General features: G+C 38.0%; 1 protein-coding gene across 1 annotated transcript in view; it reads left to right on the top strand.

The window, feature by feature from the left end:
* LOC148442467 (bcl-2-modifying factor-like) overlaps positions 1-1,830 on the top strand; it is a 107,344-nt gene extending 105,514 nt beyond the window's left edge. Inside the window, exon 4 of the mRNA XM_088463917.1 lies at positions 1,283-1,830. Within this exon, the coding sequence (XP_088320043.1) occupies positions 1,283-1,381 (99 nt within the window). The 3' untranslated portion in view covers positions 1,382-1,830. The remainder of the gene's footprint in view (positions 1-1,282) is intronic.
* The last annotated feature ends 22,096 nt before the right edge of the window (positions 1,831-23,926 follow it).

Here is a 23,926-nt window from a genome sequence, read left to right as displayed (position 1 = left end):
CAGGTCAGGGGATTGACTTGGCCATTGCATAACATTCCACTTTTTAGCCTTAAAAAACTCTTTGGTTGCTTTTGCAGTATGCTTCGGGTCATTGTCCATCTGCACTGTGAAGCGCCGTCCAATGAGTTCTGAAGCATTTGACTGAATATGAGCATATAATATTGCCCGAAACACTTCAGAATTCATTCTGCTGCTTTTGTCAGCAGTCACATCATCAATAAATACAAGGGAACCAGTTCCATTGGCAGCCATACATGCCCACGCCATGATACTACCACCACCATGCTTCACTAATGAGGTGGTATGTTTTGGATCATGAGCAGTTTCTTTCCTACTCCATACTCTTCTCTTCCCATCACTCCGGTACAAGTTGATCTTTGTCTCATCTGTCCATAGGATGTTGTTCCAGAACTGTAATGGCTTTTTTTTTAGATGTTGGTTGGCAAACTCTAATCTGGTCTTCCTGTTTTTGTGGCTCACCAATGGTTTGCATCTTGTGGTGAACCCTCTGTATTCACTCTTGTGAAGTCTTCTCTTGATTGTTGACTTTGACACATATACACCTACCTCCTGGAGAGTGTTCGTGATTTGGCCAACTGTTGTGAAGGGGTTTTTCTTCACCAGGGAAATAATTCTTCTGTCATCCACCACAGTTGTTTTCCGTGGTCTTCCGGGTCTTTTGGTGTTGCTGAGCTCGCAGGTGCGTTCTTTCTTTTTAAGAATGTTCCAAACAGTTGATTTGGCCACACCTAATGTTTTTGCTATCTCTCTGATGGGTTTGTTTTGATTTTTCAGCCTAATGATGGCTTGCTTCACTGATAGTGACAGCTCTTTGGATTTCATATTGAGAGTCGACAGCAACTGATTCCAAATGCAAATGTCACACCTAGAATCAACTCCAGACCATTTACCTGCTTAATTGATAATGAAATAATGAGGGAATAGCCCACACCTTTCCATGAAGTAGCTTTTGAGTTGATAGTCCCATTACTATTGGCCCCTTAAAAAGTGGGAGGCACATATAGAAACTGTTGTAATTCCTACACCGTTCACCTGATTTGGATGTAATTATCCTCAAATGAAATCTAAAAGTCTGCAGTTAAAGCACATCTTGTTTGTTTCATTTCAAAGCCATTGTGGTGGTGAATAGAGGCCAAAATATGAAAATTCTGTCATGTCCCAATATTTATGCACCTGACTATATGTAATGTCTCACTTTCATACACATGGATAGAAACAGCTTATGTAACACTTATTTCTTTCTTTCACTGTGTTTATGCAGGTTCAGCAGAACCAAAATCAGGTGTGGTTCCAGATCCTGATCTTCCTTCGGAACTTGGTGGTACATCGTAACAGGGACAGGGGTGATGTTCAGAGGTGAAAATCTTCCATGAATTTGGATCAATTCTTCTATAGACTCACTGGATGATCCTGCACCTGTTGCAGAGGAGGGCGCAGACAGTCACATACACAACTTTCTGTAAGCGGATGTTCCAGCATCATCAGGGATTACTGGTCAAACACTGTTGAGAAAGCCACTTGGGTTTAAGTCTGCAGATATATCCAGCATAATGCAGCTTTGTGGGTAACTGAACAAATATGACACAATTAATGTTCCTGTAAGAGTGCCTTAACCACAACAAAAATCTTTATGCGGAGCAGATTTGCATTTCTTCAGCTCATACATGTTAGAAGGACAGAAAAGCGTTGTGTATCTATCTCCATATATAAATACATGATAACCATCATTTGTGAAAGGGGTGCTTTATTATAATGTAAAACGCGTGAGCAAAACAGAAAATGTAAATAGTAGAACAATTATCAGATATGTGTGACAATTTCATAAGAAAATTAAAATGTATGATATAGAGTTCTGTGCATGTGTGTATAAATACATACACAGGTCTATAATATTTTCGTATACAGAAATGCTTTCTAGATTAGTAAATAATCGGTAGAAGTTTTGTAATACTAAAGTTTTATGGAGGCAGTTCTGTGTTTTCTTTATTTCTGACTTCAAAGACTGCTTCATGTATGAAATACATACTCCCATTGCCAGAGTGGCTCCATTCAAACCCTTTTTGCTTCCTAATGTGTAGGAACCAAAACACGGATAATAATATCCAGACAATTCAAAACAGCACTATAATATAATAAGCAGATTGTGTAACATTTGTCAGTTGTTATTCTTGAATGAAGCTTCTCGAAGCAGTGGGATTTCTCTGTTTTATAGATAGAGGTCATAAGATACATTTACTGTATAATGACAGGCGACATCGCTTATTACACTTTTTGAGATGAACACATTGTTTGTGGTGTTCCACGTGATTTTATTCTGTTTATGATGACATTGGAGAGGGGAAATCACATAGTTTGTACACTAGATGTATTCATTTACACTTGCTGAGTGTCAGCCCTTTATATATCTCACCATCTGTTAGATGATTTTATTTTGCCACCTGTTACTTGTAATCACTGAGAAAAATCTCCATTGTTTTAACCACTTCACAGATGTTTGCAGCACAGGTAAACTCAGTGGATCTATACAGAACAAATGTGACACATTGACAGCCTGGTTCCGAGTCAGATGCAAAGTGGCTGCGAATGCTGACGGCCGTGGCAGACAGATATACCACCTCATGCTGATGCCAGTATTTGTACGGCTTCATGCGTATACATTGCGCCGTGCCACTATTTCTGCAGCCGTCATCGATAGCTGGGTGTAAAACATCCGTCAGAGACAGGCGTCCCAATGGCATATGCGCATAACATAACAGCCCAGATCTCTGGCTACATGGGCACGACGCTAGCACAAAACGCCCACAAAATGGATCTTTTGCATTGCGTTCACAAGATAGCCACCCAACTGCTACCCACAAATGTCCATCCCATGGACAGAGAGAACCGTCCGTGCACAGAGCCTCTTGCATGGTGCGTATGCATGTTGCGGTGCATGTGCAGTTTGCTTTCAAATTGATAGATGCGTCCGCTTTTGGACTTATGTGAGACTCAGATTCAGGTCCTTAATGTTCTGTGAGAGCATCTTGTGGGCTTTACATAACCCACACAATATTCTATTTGAGGCGGAAGTTTCCTTTTCCATCAACTGGTATAGGTCAGAAGGATAGAAATGAGTTGAGTGTGTTTCTCCAAATATAAATACATGATAACCTTCATTTGTGATGAATTAATGTCCAGAAAGTGATTAGCAAAGCGCACATAAGAGTAAGAGTCTCTCATTGTAAGTCAGTGCTTATATAGGAACATAGAATTTGATAGCAGAAAGAACCACTTGGCCCATCTAGTCTGCCCCTTTGTTTAACCTTTTGGTAACCTCAACCCTATTTGATCCTAAGTCCTTTGTAAGGATATCCTTATGCCTATCCCAAGCATGTTTAAATTGCTCTGCTGTCTTAGCCTCTATCACCTCTATTAGGAGGCTATTTCACTTGTCCACTACTTTTTCCATGAAGCAATTTTTCCTTCAATTTCCTTTGAACCTCCCTCCCTCCCGTTTCAGTGCATGTCCTCTTGTTCTAGTGCTTCTCTTCCTTTGAATGTCTCCCTTCTGTACCTTGTTAAAACCCTTGATACAGTATTTGAAAGTTTCTATCATGTCGCTTCTTTCCCTTCCCTGCTCCAAACTATACATATTAAAACCTTTTAGTCTTTCCTGGTATGATTTGTGGTGTAGACCTTGCACCATTTTAGTTGCCCTTCTTTGTACAGTCTCTAATGTAATGTTATATTCTTCTGGAAATGTGGCCTCCAGAACTGAGCATAGTGTTCAAGATGAGGCCGTACCAGTGACCTATACAGTGGCATTATTACTTATTTCTTCCTGCTACTGATTCCTCTCCCTATGCAACCAAGCATCTGACTTGCCTTCCTCATTGCTTTGTTGCAATGTTTGCTTGCCTTTAAGTCACCTGAAATAGTGGCTCCTAGATCCTTTTCCTCCTCTATAGTTTGCATTATAGTGTCCTTGATACTACAGTATATTCAGCCTTTTGATTTTTGAGCCCCAAGTGCTTGATTTTGCATTTTTTAGCATTAAACTATAGTTGCCACTTTTTTGACCATTCCTCTAATCTACCTATATCATCAATCATTTGTCTTACCTGGTGTGTCTACCCTGCTTGCACTTACTGTAGCAGTATAGTAATGGTATGACCTAAAATATCATATAACATAAGAGTAATGCAGGAGTCTATCATTGTAAGTCAGTGCTTACACTTATGGTAGCAGTATAGCAATGGTATGACCTATAATACTGTACTACATAAGGGTAATGCAGGAACCTGTCATTGTGAGTCAGTGCTTGCACTTACTGTAGCAGTATAGTAATGGTATGACCTAAGATACAGTATTACTAATGTAGAGGGGTAAATGTAGTAGGGTCCGAGTTTGCAAAAATGTGCGAGTATAGAGCCACACTCTCACATTTTCAGAACTCACCCTATATAATAGGATGTGAGAACATGCAAACTCACATGTTTCTCACACCCCCACAACTCAAAATGGCAAAATACCCATCCAGATGATTTGCCATTGTGAGCATACAAGTCGGGCAATGTAATAGAGTGAGGTGTTTAACTCGCACACGGTTACTGCCTGTTATCTAAAAAAAAAAACATCTGCTTCAGGCTAGCGAGTTTAGCCTGAGCAGGCCCGAGTTACACAGAAAAATGCACAGATCTGTGAGATACGTGCATGTTTCTGTGTGAAAAAAAAGTTTACAGTAAAAATAAAAAAAAATTATGTGCCCCTCTCCCCCACAAGCATAACCAGCCTTGGGCCCTGATGAGCCTTTCCTGGTTCTTGAAAAAATGTGTAGGGTTCCCCTGTATTTTAAGAACCAGCACAAGGCTCTGCTGAGCCGGTCCTGCTTGTGGAATACAGGGGACACAATGACTAGGGGTCCCCTGTATTTTCCATAACCAGCACTGGACTCTTTTTAGTGTGGGTGTAATGCCACAGCTGGGGAACTCTTTCACTGGGTACCCAGCCAAAGCATTGCACCTGACCGCTAGTCAGGTGATCCCTGGGGAGGTGGGGACTCTCCCAATATAGGGGGGGTCTCCCTCTCCAGGGTTCCCCAGGCCTGGGCTATCCCCGGCACCCCTGGCCGGTGGGTGCTGGGTTCATTGTGTCCAAGTGTGTGTAAAAAATAGCTGTAATAATATTGTATTTTGCTGGAGAACTAGAGGTCCCAGCAAGCCTCCCCCGCATGCTGATACTTGAGAACCATGGACCCGCTGTTACCTGTAGTTCACCTGTAAAAGAAATATTAAAATAACCACAGCACACAAACACCGTGAAAGTAAAGTTTTATTAAAGCATACATGCACACTCACACCTACGCATACTCACCTATTCCTAGCATAGATCACATCCTCTTCAGTCCAAGTAGGCATCCACGGGGTTAAAAAAAACGGGACCACGAACCCAGCTCGTGGGGTCCAGGACCCACGTGAGTCCTGTCATTACAGGAGCCGCCAGCCAATCAGCAGGCACCTCCGTAGGAGCTTTCCCACATAGACATCAATGGTGGGAAAGCTCCATTGAAGTCTATGGTGGGAACCACTACATTGTAGCCTTTGATGGTAACCGCAAGGTTCACCTCAATTTACCTTGTGGTTATCATCTTTGGCATACAACTATTGTATATAGCATTGCATAACAACAAAGAGATCTGAGTTAGACCTTTTTTAATGCTAAAAAATAGATCCATGATCTTGAAAAATATCCCCCAATGTCCGTATTGCAGATTGCTCATTCTATCATTCCCCACGAGCCACACACCTGGGAATTCACAACCACTGTTATTGATTCCTGCAGTTGTCTAATGCTGAGCCAGTATACATGTTTATGTTTTTGTGTTACTTTTAGGTTGTGCTGAGATATAATAGTGACAATCATCTTTTCTGTAGATTTTTATACTCTTAGGGGTCAATCCTATTAGCCCCGAGTCAACTCGCAGTGCAAATAAGTGCAGCCATATACTACACTTATGGTACCTCTGGACTCGCTGATTTTTGTTTGCAGCCAAATAGGGCTGCATACAAAAATCTGCGAATACGGGGCAAGATCGGGCTGTGAGTTGCAGTGCCTATGAACGTGTGCCTATGAACGCACCTAATAGGATTGACCCTGTAAGGGTATCATATTGCATGGGCTTTTGTCTGCCACGGAACAGAGCCTTTTAGAAAATAAATCCTGCTGCCTTTTTCCCTTCCAAATAAGACATCTTTATTGGCCTGATATACACAGTAGATTGCATTGTCATATTGTTACCAGAGCCTCAAATAGTGGGCTCTTATAACATGTCTTACACAATGAAAACCTAAAAACAGTTACTTTATTACAACCTGATCACATGCAACTTTGTAAAATGGTCTGTTTGTGACCCGGATGGTTGGAACTTACATGTCTGAATAAGGGGAAGAAACCAAAATGAAGCTCTGCTTTTATTACTCCGTGCTCCCTTGTGTTTTGTCTAACCCCAACACACAATTATTATATTATACATATTATATTTTATAGAAAATAGTCTGGGCCAGGTATATCCCAGTCTAGTATTCATTTTCGTGGCACGGCCACAATTTTCCAAGGTTAAAATAGGCAGTCTTTGGAAATGTGTAGATGGAGGCCTGCTTTGTGTGGGGCAGTTGAATGGCCTAATTTTCCCATCTACAATGTTGTGTAATTAATGCATCCGTATTAATAAACTTGTATGTTGACAAAATATCTATTTGTAAAATAATATGCATCCTGTAAACTGTTCTACCACATGTCCTTTGTGGATGGGAACATGGTGGGAAGGTGATCGCTTCGTACCTTTCTGGTGATTAACATTGCGTTCTAAAGAATGACTGCACCCAAACCATGGTAATAATATGTACTCCACAGTGTTATAAACCTACCAGAATGCTTCACTTTTGGAAGCAAGTACTCAGGACCTTAGGGTTCCTATGCACTTATCCATTTGCTGAGACCATGGGGAGAGATGACTCATCTAGCCATATGGAAGCCAGACTCTCCAACATGACCCGTTCCATTAGGTACAAAATGCTCTCCTCCTGGACTTCCTTCTTAATTTATGATTGCAGCCACCTGCATTAAAAACTCCCTTCCCATCCATTAACTAGTCCAACACAGGTGTCTGCAATCATAAAGTAGGTGGGAATTCCAGGTGCAGAGCATTGTGTACCTGGAGAAAAGGGTCATGTTGGAGGGGAAGCTAGTACTCAGGACTGTAGAGCTCCTATGCACTTATCCATTTGCTGAGGACATGGGGGGAGATGTATTATAGCGGCACTCTTTATCAAGGTGAAGCAGGAAGCACTAAACATGAGATGTATGAACATCTCATCGACCTGAGTGGGGGAGTGATAACTCCCCCCTCCGGCGATCCCCGGCTGAGCACACAGCACATCAGCTGATGCGCTGTGTCTCAATCACAGCCGGCTCCACTGAGCATGCGTGGGATCTCACAATCATCTCGAGATCCCGTGTGCAGCCCCGGAGCCGGCAGCCACCGCAGCAGGGACAGTGCTGTCCCTGGTGAGAGGATAGGGCATCACCAGCTGCAGTGGTCGATATCGATAGCTGCAGCTGGCAGAGCGGTAAGGCGAACTGACCGTTCATACATTGCCCTGCCCATTGGAGCTGCTATCTTGTAGATAGCAGCACCAATAATGAAAAGGGCGCATAGCGCCCCTGTCATTTACCACCCAAACCCCCAATAATACATGGGGGAGCAGCGGTATCAGCTCCGGTTTTTAGTATATCTCCCCAATGGGGAGAGATGACTCATCTAGCCATATCACCTTCCTCTGCTTCTCACTAGTCCATTGCCTGTACTATGCACCACTGAACCCACAAGGCCACATTACTAGATATTATGAGCAGTTTAAGTACTACAATATGACTACTGTATAGTGCTCTGTGGAGTTCTTGTTGGACTGGTTTTTGTTTAATTTTATTATTGTCTTCTACTGTATTTATAAAGTGCTGACATATTATGCAGCGCTGGACATTGAGGGAATCATGAAATAAACATTTACATACAATGACATGAAACATCAAATATATATATCAAATTCTATATTAAATTTATGCTAATTTGTTACTTTTGGTGTTCAAATTTGTCACATAGGGGTCTATTCATTCTGCTTCGTGCTATTCATAGAGCAGGATACCGCTGGTGAAACGTATTACTTCTCCAGCAATGCACCTGCACCTGTTGTGTATCGCATCACCATACATTTGTATGGTGAGTGCCATTTATAAAGGAACGGAAAGCAGAGCTATTAGGGGAGAAGAGCAGCGAAGACCGCTGTCTTCCTGCCTTCTCCCTATTGTCTCCGCCCCCTTTTCTGCCAGCAGCCAATCAGAGGTGCCCAGGGTATATGCATATCCCGGGTCACCTCCTGCAGTGCTGGCTGATGGCTGCCCCAGTGCCTCCCCCATTCCTACACCTTTCTCGCTATTATAAGGCGACCTAGCATATGCCGTGTCCCAGACTGCCCGCACCCCCCTCCTATTCCTTCCCCTGCAGCCGCTAAGGTGACCTGGCGTATACATAGACCGGGTCACCTCCATCCCCTGCCGCCATCGTAATGAGCCATGACCTGCACAGACGCTGGCGCATGCACAGAAGAATGAAGACCCCGAAGATGCAGAGAAGAAAAGAAGACCATGTTGCAGGACCTGGATTTACCGCTTCGCTTCAGGGAACTGGTAAGTGTACATGAATTGCTACTTATCATAACTATAGATCGCATCAAAGTGATGCGATCTACAGTGATAACAATTCTATAACGCACATCTTCATGAATAGACCCCTAAGTATTTTTAAATCTTTATGCAAATAGCCATATTATGGCTCTAGACTTCCTGCCACTTGTGTTATAGACTGGTCTACAGGTCTCTATCACATTTTAATTCCTACTAATGATCTGCTATTCTGGAGCCGCACACTATTTCTAAAGAATCCCATTGTTCTCTCTCCCGTTATGGTGTCATTTATTAATTTCTCTTTGTTTGTCTTATTCAACCTCTTCTTTCCTTATAATTTTAGCAGCCGTGTTACAATGAGAGTCATGGGGAGTAAAATCTGTATCCGACCAATGTTTATTACAAAGTAGAAGATGTTCTGGAATCATTTTCTGCATGTACAAGTGAATTATTTAAGTCAGAGGGGCCTATTCATCAAAATAATTATCACATGTGATAATTATGGTTTGAACTCGTTGTGAGTTCAAACACAGTTGAGGAGGCATTCATCATGCCTCCTGCCCCAAACTATCCCTTCAGAAAGACTGCTGATTCTACGAAGCAGTTTTTCGGAAGTGAAAGACTTTTCTCCTGCACTTGGTCAGTTTTCACTGCCTGTCCAGCTTCAAGACAGGCTGCGGACTTCACTCCCCCCCCACTATGGGTGTACAATTCGCAGGTGTGGTGTACAATCCCCCCCCCACCCAAGGGTGTCCAACCCCCCTCCTCCCCGCCGCATTTCCTTAACCCGGCTAACCTGTCTTCTTTCAGTGAGTCCAGGCCACATGTCTGCAGTGCTCCGGGGCTCGGCAGTGCAGACATAGCAGGGAATAGATCCCTCTACTGTGGCTGCCATGTAAATCCTCACAGGCTGCCGTGTAAACAGCAGCCTGTGAAGGTTATCGGGAACTGAACGCCATCTCATAATAACGTTCCATAACACCATCTAGTTCCGATAAAAATGCTTTTTCGGAACTTGATGAATGTCCCTGACTCTTATTTTTCACAAAAGCATGTGAAAATTAACATTTTCACATACTTTTGTAAAAAATAAGTGATGATGAATAGGCCCCAGAGTCACTAACAATCAGTTGAGTCAACTGGATATATATATTTTGAATCAATTGTTAGTTTTAAATAAACTAAATATTTGGCCCATGCTTGGCTTGTGTTGTACCCACTACCAGAAGGCAGGCCGCAGTGTAATATGAATGTGCATGCCTTATTTTGCTTTGAATGGTATTGCCATTTTAAGTCTCCTGCTTAAACACACCAAGCCGCAAATTTTGCAAGCTGCCCTTTAGGACATTTGCCCCTTAGTTTCTTTATGGTGATATGTGGATTCTATCTATCTCCTACTTCTCCCTTGTATTCATCACTTTCTGATATGTATAATTAATGAACACCATTGTTCTGCATCCAAAATAGTGGTCTTTAACCCAAACCCAAGCTTGATCCACTGTGATTCCATATGCAGGTCCAAGGAATGTTTCTCTGAATGAAAATGGGACTTGGTGACCTTCAGTTTTTTTCTTTGAATTTACATTTCCATTATTCTGAATACATTTTAAATATGTATTTTAATTATGTTTAGGTATTATTTAATTCCATTGCAATTAAACTTTATGAAGTATTAAAAAATAAACTCTTAATGACAATTTGTGACCCCACAACCATTTTGGTTGAAATTCAGTAACAAAAATTAAATAGTTCAAAACGTTTCTTTACTATGTTGATTACTTTGTTGTGTTTCGCGTCATTAGGTTATACACCAGGAAAAAAGTTTTGTGTTGAAAAAAACACATATTTACTGAGTAAATAGAATTTAACACATGTTTTTCATGAAGCTAAAAGGCTTTTTACAACAATAGGTACTCACGTGCTAAGTTTAGAACAAGCACAAACATCCCCCGGAGCATGCAAATGAATAATAAAAATTAATCTGGCGCCATATAGTGGAGGCAGCCATTTTGTAGGTAGATCCAATATCCATGAGATAGCAGACTCTCAGTTCATTAGGAGACAGTGACATCCCCAAAAGCACTTCATGACCAAATACCCATGATACACTGGTTCCTTGTGAAGTAATAGGCTCTATTGTCATGAAAAATTGTTTTTTTAGATTACATGTGTACTTCTATCTTTAAACTAGAAATTTAGGGTAGAAACCATAAAGTATAATAACTGTCTTTAGTCATGAGATATTGCATGTATTTGCAGCAAGGACTTTGCCATGCATGCACCTCACTTTACTATTGTCCACAGTTTCCCAGTCACTGTCATGTACATTACCACTATTGGTCCAGCAGTTTCAATCTATGATTTTTGTGTATACTGAATTGTTGACCTTACACTTATGTATTTTCTCCATTTTCCTGAAAGATGTAAGATGATAGTTGTGTAAACAATGCAGCAATGACCCCACGAATATAGCTAATTCCTGTGATCTGTCCTGTGAATCTTTATGGGCTTGTTCACACTTCCCGTTACTAGCATTTACTTTTGTGTTTTTTTTTAAATGATAATTTAGAGGCCTGTGAAAGAAAATGCATGCACCAAAAATGTAACTTCTCTTGTGCCGGCTGAAGCGAGTGGCATTGTATCAGACAAGTGTAGGCTGGAACAGGTCCCATTGTAACACATATGTTTAATCTTTCTATATGAAGAGACTATTGGGGACTATCACTCTTATAGAAGGACTCCTGTACATAGATCCCTTTATAAACATAATTCTGATAAGTGCTACTCAGCTTTGAGTTACCCGGCATGTTTATTTTGTATATATTGTGAAAGACTGAAAGCAGACAGGATTTAATTGTTTTGCATTCGTATAAAAACTAATTATATGCATAAAACGGGTTGTTCTCTGAATTGTTAACCAGTACCTGAGGAATTCCCAGTCACCGGTTCTAAGGTTAATACTAGAGTCTCTGTTGAGCAAAGTTCAACCTTTGCCCAATGTTGTGCCTTAGCGTAATAAGCCTGTTAGTGCTTACTGTATATTTTCTTGAGATAGTACTTACAAACTGGATGGTCCTGAAAGGCACATGTTTCACTTCTACTATGACGAGAGACCCAGTGATAATGTAGCATTGCATTAACCACTTCACCCCTGGTCCATATAATGTAATAATGGACCTTGAGTGAAGTAATGGGAATTTAATTAATCCTCCGCAAATTTGCTTTCTATCAATTTGCGGCACCAACGCTCTATTGATCCACGGTGATTTGGTTAATCCTGTGTGACCCCAGGACTTCCGGTGCTTGTGTATATTTTTCCTTTGTATAATGTGACTGTATATTATGTTTTATTCACACTGTCCTATTTTTGATATTTGTTACTGGTACAGTTTTTAATAAAAAATCTTATAAATAAAACTTTAAAGTTGTTTTTATTGTCCCAATGTATTAAATTGGAAAGGTCAAGAATAACCCTGAATTTTTTTTAACAAACATATAAGGGCAGTGTGTGTACAGTATGTGTGGTATGATATTTCAACAGTAATAATGTCGACATTGGTCATGTAAACAGTGCTGAACTGCTGACATGTTAGAATTCCTGGTGGCTCAGCGGCGACATACTGTGCTCCCAACGGCTGCAGCAAGTCCAGTGCGGCTTCCGGGCCCTGGTGGTGATGTGAATGTAACTTCTGGGTCAGAGTTGTGATCAACAGAGCTACACAAAAGAGGAGTAGTATGTGGGTGCACTAGTCGAGAATTGAATAGTAATTTTTAAAAATTAACTTTTATTGATAATTAATTAAAATAATCCCTCTAGAGATTCATGGATGGTGAAGTATTAAAATTATAGATTAAAGAAAGAAATAAAGTTTAAAATAATATGCCAAGGGCTCCGTCACCAAACAGCAGACTTATAATCTTCCTTTCAGACGTTTACTGTTATGTCTATAAATATATAAACCTTTATATCTGAATATTTTGTGTGAATAAATATTATCTAATTCAAATGTTGTTGAATTCTTTTACTTGTGTCCTCTAAATATAAAGCACTGTAATCACCATCTGCTTCAAGTTGATATTAATAAATACTTGTCAGTACAATACTGCCAGATAAATAATGGCAATCCTGCTGTTGTTAAGTTGTTTCAAAAAGTAGCAGTCTAAATTCACTCTGCAGAGTAAATAACAAAATATCAATCTATCTACTACTCACATAATTACATAGTTGATATATCAATCAGTAGTGTCACTATCGATTCGTGTTTCCGATATTATTTTATTTCACTCTTATAATACCAATCAGAGTACAATCAGATACACATTTATCTATTTATGACATACTCTACTGAAAATTGTAGGTCGATATCGATTATCTCAAGCAGTGTGTATTGTATCTTTTGTTATTATCAACACGTTGATCCCAGTAAAGATTACTGTATCTAACTGTATTGACTTGTGATATTTCACATATGAGGAAATTTTTTAATTATTCACACTTAAACTATAAAGCAGCACATAAATGAGCAGTGCTTTTCAATACTGCAGAACCTCAAATAAGCACATGTATTCTTTCAATGATCATAGATGCCGCAAAGCATTAAATCAGGCTTATTTAATACATGTGAAATTTTCGATTATATCAGAATTAATTAATTTATCCACACAATAATCCCAATAAGCACTACTCGGTCCAAATATATCTCTTAGTAATCTTTCATATATAAGAAGGTTTATAAATTGATTGTGGTCACATTCGATACTACAGAGTAACGTATATGTTTATAAAAACACATTAAGTCGATGCTATGTGGACAATATAGGTTATCAAATTGCGTCCATATCATACTACTCATAGGTGCTATAAATATTCAGACAAAGCACATATCTTCAGGGCACATTATACTAATAGTTATAAATGCCACAGTTTAGTATATGTGGTGCTTGCAATAATGTGACACCTACGTCGATTTGATATATATGCTGCCTAATATACCTCATATAGTGATCTTTGAAACTAAGAGGCTGTCTTTGTCTCACTATCTATTTATTAACAGTAAGACTGTCACTCAATAACTCATAAACGAGGGCACTCTTTTTTATTTGTATTGAGTGATACAGATCAGCATATGTACTAGGTATATTGATTTGATGCTTGTCAATGCCACCAAATATCAAACAGCGTCTGTGTTTTTTTCTTTTTTCAGGGCACATTAAATTAGTGCTCCTAGACGTCACAGAAACATATACACCTTAGCAGAGCACATTACATTAGTGCTCATGAATGCCACAATATAGAACATGTAGTACTTATAGTAATATCAGGGATAGCTAGACATAGTTTTATAATAATCGGAGATTGCTGCTCAAACTGCGTGTAACGGCTAAGCCGAAATCGGCATTGTTTTAAACATGAGGTGAGGTGAGCAGGGCCCTCAGCATAGACCCGATGCGCATTTCGCCTATGGCTTTATCAAGGAATCAACCCGATGGGTGTACTTGGGGCGTTTAAATACCCTTACCTTTCCTTACTGCCAATCAGTGCTCCGTGGAGTGGAGACAGGAATTCTTGTGGATTGCCGATTATAGTATCAGTCCTAAGTAATGGATCATTGAAAAGATGATCCCATGCATTACAGCTTACCTAGCTGCCGATCAATGCTCCATGGAAATGGAGATAGGAATTCGTGTTGATTGCCGATTCAAGTACCAGACCTAAGCAATGGATCATTGAAAAGATGATCCTATGTATTCCAACTATAATGGGATTTATCCATAGATCAAATAGAGGATCATAATATCTTTGATGTTATAATAATGTATAGGAATCCAATTATATTTATATGAATAAAGTATGTTCTTCACATATGATTCCCCATACTAATTATTTTGCATATATCTAATCTCCACATCTATATTAAACCTAGTGATATAATAAGTGATTATATATTGTATAGTGATATAATAATCCCACATATGATTCATAATAAACATATCATTAATTAAATATCCTTCTCATTAGGATTAATGTCTTCCATAAAAGATATGGGTGTCTATTTACTTTTCTCCATGAAGCATCAATCTATAAATTCCCCATTTATCATCAGTGAATAATATTTATTTATATATAATCTATAACCCTATATTTTGAAAAAATAATAAAATAATAATGTGATATGTGACGAAAGCAAGAAAATTAAGTGAAAAAATATTTATCATCAGTGAATAATATTTATATATTATCTATATCCCTATATTTTAAAAGGAATTCATAAAATAATAATGTGATATGTGATAAAAACAGAATGTGTGTGAAAAAACATTGAGAGAGAATAAAAATAAAACTTATGACTCTCATGATCCAAACTATAGAAAAAAGAAAGAAAAAGAGAAAGAAAAAATAGTGTCTTAAAAGTTAAATTAAATGTGTCCGATTATGTGATACTTCCCCTATATAGATACGATATTATGATATATTGGTTTCTATTTAATAGGAAATCTCATTTGATCCAAGATATGTGAAAAATAAAAGTCTATTCGTTCATAAAAAGACAGAATAATTGTTTCTATCATTAAGACCCCAAGGATGAACACTCCCCATTAAAAATATAAGGCGTGCCTCTCTCCTGAGAAGTTGTTTGGTTATTTCGCCTCCTCTTCCATCTGTTTTAATTTGTTCCATTGCAAATGCTTTAAGTAAACGTGGATTACTTTGATGGTGAGATAAAAAATGTCTGGCTACCGTGGTTAACATTTTTAATTTCTTTTGATCAGCATCTGCATTGCGAATATTTCCTACATGTTCTAGCATTTTTTGTTTGAAAGGTCTGCTGGTCATGCCTATATATCGAAGATTGCAGGGGCACATTAAACAGTAGATGACATTTCGTGAATTACAGTTTAGAAAATCCTGAATTTGCCATGTATGATTATATCTGTCTGAGAATTGATTTGTATTAATCATATGTTGGCATGCTTTGCAATGACCACAGCTAAAGAATCCTTTAGTGGTTAATCTAACCGTGGATTCTGATCTATAATGGCTGTGTACTAGAGAGTCTTTCAGATTTCTAGATCTCCTCCAGGAAATTTGGACTCTATCTCCAATAATATTGGCTAGATCTGGATCAGCTCTTAAAACATGCCAATGATTTTGAATGATCTCTCTAATCCTTTGATTCTCTTGGCAGAATGTACCAATAAACCTTAATGTTTGTTGTTCTTGACTCATTGATGTTTGTTTGGGTTTAGGATGAATCAGTACCTCTCTTCTCTTCTGTTTGGCCAGATGAAATGCCTTCCGCGTGGACCTTTTACTATATCCTCTTGCTATCAACCTCTGATCCAATTCTTTGGCTCTTATTTTAAAGGTTTCTTCCTCAGCACAGTTCCTTCGGGTTCTCAAAAACTCTCCTTTGGGTATACCAGATATTACCGATCTTGGGTGGGAGCTTGTTGCATGCAGGATACTGTTTGTCACTGTCTGTTTTCTATACATGTTTGAAATTAAATGACCATCTTCTTTAACTGAGATTAATAGATCTAAAAAACTCACAGATTGTTGGCTCATCTCTATAGTGAGTTTCAAATTGAAATTGTTGGAATTGAGAATAGTAGTAAATTCCTCAAATATATCTTTATCTCCATCCCATATTATGAAGAGGTCGTCTATGTAACGCAGCCAGAGGAGGACATGTTGGGTATAGCATTCATTACTGTCTGTAAAGACATGTTCTTTTTCCCACCAACCCATGTATAAATTTGCATAGGTTGGTGCACACGCTGTCCCCATTGCAGTCCCCCTCTGCTGCAGGAAGAAACCGCCATTAAAGGTAAAAAAGTTTCTTGTCAGTATAAACTCGAGAAGTTGAAGCAGGAATTTATTAAATTCTGAATGGATGTCCATATTTAGAAAATATTCAATAGCATGCAATCCTTTAGTATGTTGAATACTAGTATATAGGGATTCTACGTCACATGTGACCAACCATGTCCCTGAAGCGATAGTCAGATCTTCTATTTTCGTCAAAATGTCCATTTCATCCAAAATGTTACCATTTCCTTTCCAATAAAAAAATGGCCAGTTTCAGTATTAATCAGGACTTAACCAACAGACAGGAGAAATGGCAGAATGAAGCTAGTAATTTTTTCTCTGAGAGTTTAATCAGAACAGGCGATAAAGATGATTGGTCCACGGGACTACAGGAATTGAAAAAGATTTTACTTAAACAATCCAGGACACGCTGGAATAGGCTTACATTTGATAATTACATAAAAAATAATATGATACCGAGAGGTCTTAGACCAAAGATCTTCCCCTCATTCGAATTGCCCAACGAGCTATTGAAAAAAGAGTGGGAAGACACCCTTTCCAAGTGTTCATTTGAATTGATTAAAATTCTGATTAAACATGATGAAATGGTCTTAGAACAGTGCACTAAAGAAATAAATTGTATCAGTGATAAATTAAAACAGTTTGAAAACCTGGAAGAATTTCAGAAAACCTATCAAAAACATATTGTGGAAGTAGAAAATATGGAAAAACTTATAATAGAATGGAAAAGACGTAAATTCCAACGAGATACAAATGATTACGTTGAAAATCTGGTATTTCAGTGGAAGAAATCAAAAATAAGGATGACACAAACTGATTATAATTATACTACCTCAGATTGTGACCATGGTGATATGTCATCAATCTCAAAAAAATACACCTTTGGCCAGAGGGATTTTTTAGGAAGAGGACAAGAAATCCAAACTCCCAATATAAAAGGACCAGGAGAGGGAGGAAGAAATTTAAGAACACGGAATACTGGAGGGAGATGGGAGAAACCCAAAACATACAGGAAGAGATATTAATGGATAAACAAACGGAATTGCAAATTATTAATCTAACAAATAGGATTCTTACAGAACCCCAGAAAAGAATCCTGAGCAAAGGATTATCCTATTCTCCAACGCAAACCATGAATAGATTCGAATTGGAGAAAGATATACATCTTTTTGCAAGGAAACTATTTCTTAAAAAGTTCTTTTCTCAATAAAGAAGATCTTCCCAAAAACCATAATTCTCAAGATCAGACACCTGGTACCAGTGAAGAACCATCCTTCTTGGTACATCAATTTGATACCAATGAAGAAAGAGAGGCTTTGGAGACCCTAATTGAATTACAGGACGATAATGAAATATCTGACTCTCTGAAAAGAATCTCTGATAAACCACTCCTAAAGAAAAAATCAACGTTCTTTCCCGATATTAATAGTAATCCACATATTAAAATATTCATTGATTTAGTATCACGAGATCTTGACAAGTTAGTAATGAGGAAAGAGAGGATGAAACGCAATATCAGTAACGAAGAACAAGATGCTCTCAATGACATACAAAATTGGCCAGATGTCCTTATAAAACCATCCGACAAAGGTGGAAATATAGTTCTTTGGCCTAGAGATATGTACGTTGAGGAAGCAGAAAAACAACTTTTGAAATCTCAATGTTATAAAAAACTAGCATGCAATCCAACAATTGAATTTCTGAAACTATAATAATTTAATTCAACAAGCAAGGGATATAGGTACAATAAACAAAACTCAGTTTGAGTATTTAGAGACGAAGTAAGGAACCCAAAGTGGCGACATTATATATGTTACCAAAAGTCCACAAAGACAAATTTAAACCACCTGGTAGACCTATTGTCTCTGGTATCAACAATCTAACTGAGAAGGTGAGTTGTTTTATTGACCAATATTTAAGACCATATGTTGTAAGTTTACAATCATATGTCAGGGACACCATGGACATTTTGACGAAAATAGAAGATCTGACTATCGCTTCAGGGACATGGTTGGTCACATGTGACGTAGAATCCCTATATACTAGTATTCAACATACTAGAGGATTGCATGCTATTGAATATTTTCTAAATATGGACATCCATTCAGAATTTAATAAATTCCTGCTTCAACTTCTCGAGTTTATACTGACAAGAAACTTTTTTACCTTTAATGGCGGTTTCTTCCTGCAGCAGAGGGGGACTGCAATGGGGACAGCGTGTGCACCAACCTATGCAAATTTATACATGGGTTGGTGGGAAAAAGAACATGTCTTTACAGACAGTAATGAACGCTATACCCAACATGTCCTCCTCTGGCTGCGTTACATAGACGACCTCTTCATAATATGGGATGGAGATAAAGATATATTTGAGGAATTTACTACTATTCTCAATTCCAACAATTTTATATTTGAGGAATTTACTACTATTTTCAATTCCAACAATTTAAATTTGAAACTCACTATAGAGATGAGCCAACAATCTGTGAGTTTTTTAGATCTATTAATCTCAGTTAAAGAAGATGGTCATTTAATTTCAGACATGTATAGAAAACAGACAGCGACAAACAGTATCCTGCATGCAACAAGCTCCCACCCAAGATCGGTAATATCTGGTATACCCAAAGGAGAGTTTTTGAGAACCCGAAGGAACTGTGCTGAGGAAGAAACCTTTAAAATAAGAGCCAAAGAATTGGATCAGAGGTTGATAGCAAGAGGATATAGTAAAAGGTCCACGCGGAAGGCATTTCATCTGGCCAAACAGAAGAGAAGAGAGGTACTGATTCATCCTAAACCCAAACAAACATCAATGAGTCAAGAACAACAAACATTAAGGTTTATTGGTACATTCTGCCAAGAGAATCAAAGGATTAGAGAGATCATTCAAAATCATTGGCATGTTTTAAGAGCTGATCCAGATCTAGCCAATATTATTGGAGATAGAGTCCAAATTTCCTGGAGGAGATCTAGAAATCTGAAAGACTCTCTAGTACACAGCCATTATAGATCAGAATCCACGGTTAGATTAACCACTAAAGGATTCTTTAGCTGTGGTCATTGCAAAGCATGCCAACATATGATTAATACAAAACAATTCTCAGACAGATATAATCATACATGGCAAATTCAGGATTTTCTAAACTGTAATTCACGAAATGTCATCTACTGTTTAATGTGCCCCTGCAATCTTCGATATATAGGCATGACCAGCAGACCTTTCAAACAAAGAATGCTAGAACATGTAGGAAATATTCGCAATGCAGATGCTGATCAAAAGAAATTAAAAATGTTAACCACGGTAGCCAGACATTTTTTATCTCACCATCAAAGTAATCCACGTTTACTTAAAGCATTTGCAATGGAACAAATTAAAACAGATGGAAGAGGAGGCAAAATAACCAAACAACTTCTCAGGAGAGAGGCACGCCTTATATTTTTAATGGGGAGTGTTCATCCTTGGGGTCTTAATGATAGAAACAATTATTCTGTCTTTTTATGAACGAATAGACTTTTATTTTTCACATATCTTGGATCAAATGAGATTTCCTATTAAATAGAAACCAATATATCATAATATCGTATCTATATAGGGAAAGTATCACATAATCGGACACATTTAATTTAACTTTTAAGACACTATTTTTTCTTTCTCTTTTTCTTTCTTTTTTCTATAGTTTGGATCATGAGAGTCATAAGTTTTATTTTTATTCTCTCTCAATGTTTTTTCACACACATTCTGTTTTTATCACATATCACATTATTATTTTATGAATTCCTTTTAAAATATAGGGATATAGATAATATATAAATATTATTCACTGATGATAAATATTTTTTCACTTAATTTTCTTGCTTTCGTCACATATCACATTATTATTTTATTATTTTTTCAAAATATAGGGTTATAGATTATATATAAATAAATATTATTCACTGATGATAAATGGGGAATTTATAGATTGATGCTTCATGGAGAAAAGTAAATAGACACCCATATCTTTTATGGAAGACATTAATCCTAATGAGAAGGATATTTAATTAATGATATGTTTATTATGAATCATATGTGGGATTATTATATCACTATACAATATATAATCACTTATTATATCACTAGGTTTAATATAGATGTGGAGATTAGATATATGCAAAATAATTAGTATGGGGAATCATATGTGAAGAACATACTTTATACATATAAATATAATTGGATTCCTATACATTATTATAACATCAAAGATATTATGATCCTCTATTTGATCTATGGATAAATCCCATTATAGTTGGAATACATAGGATCATCTTTTCAATGATCCATTGCTTAGGTCTGGTACTTGAATCGGCAATCAACACGAATTCCTATCTCCATTTCCATGGAGCATTGATCGGCAGCTAGGTAAGCTGTAATGCATGGGATCATCTTTTCAATGATCCATTACTTAGGTCTGATACTATAATCGGCAATCCACAAGAATTCCTGTCTCCACTCCACGGAGCACTGATTGGCAGTAAGGAAAGGTAAGGGTATTTAAACGCCCCAAGTACACCCATCGGGTTGATTCCTTGATAAAGCCATAGGCGAAATGCGCATCGGGTCTATGCTGAGGGCCCTGCTCACCTCACCTCATGTTTAAAACAATGCCGATTTCGGCTTAGCCGTTACACGCAGTTTGAGCAGCAATCTCCGATTATTATAAAACTATGTCTAGCTATCCCTGATATTACTATAAGTACTACATGTTCTATATTGTGGCATTCATGAGCACTAATGTAATGTGCTCTGCTAAGGTGTATATGTTTCTGTGACGTCTAGGAGCACTAATTTAATGTGCCCTGAAAAAAGAAAAAAACACAGACGCTGTTTGATATTTGGTGGCATTGACAAGCATCAAATCAATATACCTAGTACATATGCTGATCTGTATCACTCAATACAAATAAAAAAGAGTGCCCTCGTTTATGAGTTATTGAGTGACAGTCTTACTGTTAATAAATAGATAGTGAGACAAAGACAGCCTCTTAGTTTCAAAGATCACTATATGAGGTATATTAGGCAGCATATATATCAAATCGACGTAGGTGTCACATTATTGCAAGCACCACATATACTAAACTGTGGCATTTATAACTATTAGTATAATGTGCCCTGAAGATATGTGCTTTGTCTGAATATTTATAGCACCTATGAGTAGTATGATATGGACGCAATTTGATAACCTATATTGTCCACATAGCATCGACTTAATGTGTTTTTATAAACATATACGTTACTCTGTAGTATCGAATGTGACCACAATCAATTTATAAACCTTCTTATATATGAAAGATTACTAAGAGATATATTTGGACCGAGTAGTGCTTATTGGGATTATTGTGTGGATAAATTAATTAATTCTGATATAATCGAAAATTTCACATGTATTAAATAAGCCTGATTTAATGCTTTGCGGCATCTATGATCATTGAAAGAATACATGTGCTTATTTGAGGTTCTGCAGTATTGAAAAGCACTGCTCATTTATGTGCTGCTTTATAGTTTAAGTGTGAATAATTAAAAAATTTCCTCATATGTGAAATATCACAAGTCAATACAGTTAGATACAGTAATCTTTACTGGGATCAACGTGTTGATAATAACAAAAGATACAATACACACTGCTTGAGATAATCGATATCGGCCTACAATTTTCAGTAGAGTATGTCATAAATAGATAAATGTGTATCTGATTGTACTCTGATTGGTATTATAAGAGTGAAATAAAATAATATCGGAAACACGAATCGATAGTGACACTACTGATTGATATATCAACTATGTAATTATGTGAGTAGTAGATAGATTGATATTTTGTTATTTACTCTGCAGAGTGAATTTAGACTGCTACTTTTTGAAACAACTTAACAACAGCAGGATTGCCATTATTTATCTGGCAGTATTGTACTGACAAGTATTTATTAATATCAACTTGAAGCAGATGGTGATTACAGTGCTTTATATTTAGAGGACACAAGTAAAAGAATTCAACAACATTTGAATTAGATAATATTTATTCACACAAAATATTCAGATATAAAGGTTTATATATTTATAGACATAACAGTAAACGTCTGAAAGGAAGATTATAAGTCTGCTGTTTGGTGACGGAGCCCTTGGCATATTATTTTAAACTTTATTTCTTTCTTTAATCTATAATTTTAATACATCACCATCCATGAATCTCTAGAGGGATTATTTTAATTAATTATCAATAAAAGTTAATTTTTAAAAATTACTATTCAATTCTCGACTAGTGCACCCACATACTACTCCTCTTTTGTGTAGCTCTGTTGTATGTATAATTAATAGTAGTAGGTAGCACCCCCTTGATATATTAATTTAAATAGAATATTCAATTTATATTTACAAGGTGGTTGTCGAGTCAAATCTGTGCGGTGTTTGTGTTTTCTTTACAAATCAGAGTTGTGATCCTCAGCTGTGATCCTCAGGTGTTCCAGTAAGTATTTCTCCCCGAATCCTAATTTCTACCCCTAAACCTTCGTCTAGTTCCTAACCTTAACCTTCCCCCACAGCCTAATCCTAACCTCCTCCCGCAGCCTAACCCTAACCTCTCCCCGCAGCCTAACCCTATCTCTCCCCATAGCCTGACCCTAATCTCTCTCCACAGCCTAATCCTAACCTCCTCCCGGAGCCTAACCCTAACCTCTCCCCGCAGCCTAACCCTATCTCTCCCCATAGCCTGACCCTAATCTCTCTCCACATCCTAACCCTCACCTCTTCCCGAAGCCTAACCCTAACCTCTCCCCGCAGCCTAACCCTATCTCTCCTCATAGCCTGACCCTAACCTCTCTCCACGGCCTAACACTAGCCTTTCCCTGTGGCCTGACCCTAAGCTCTCCCGCAGCCTAACTATAAACTTTCCCCGTGGCCTGACCCAAAGCTCTCCCCGCAGCCTAACTCTAACCTGTCGATACTCTGAGAATGTCAACACGTTGCCTGCTGGCAGTTTAACAATGTCCACATCATAACATTATGATGTCGACAATATTATTGTCAACAATGTCATTGTCAACCTTTTAACTACATCCTCTTGTACTTACTAATGGTGTCTTCTTATTTACACAAACATAGTGCATACTAGCGGTTGTCAGAAAGAGAAATATTCTATCCATAAAACAGACACAGGGTTAAGATGGGTACACACTGTTACAATTGCAGGCGGATCGTGTAAAACTGTCCCGATCAGCTTTGCAGTCTGTCCCCAGTGTGACCACCTGTCAGCTGCATACACACTGTGCAGACATAGCACAGTGTGTACGGGCTTTTATGGGATTGGGAGGTCGACCCAATAAATA

This window comes from Taudactylus pleione, unplaced genomic scaffold (assembly GCF_031769625.1).
Source record: "Taudactylus pleione unplaced genomic scaffold, aTauple2 ptg001497l, whole genome shotgun sequence".
NCBI lineage: Eukaryota > Metazoa > Chordata > Amphibia > Anura > Myobatrachidae > Taudactylus > Taudactylus pleione.
This window is presented reverse-complemented; position numbering and strand designations above follow the sequence as displayed.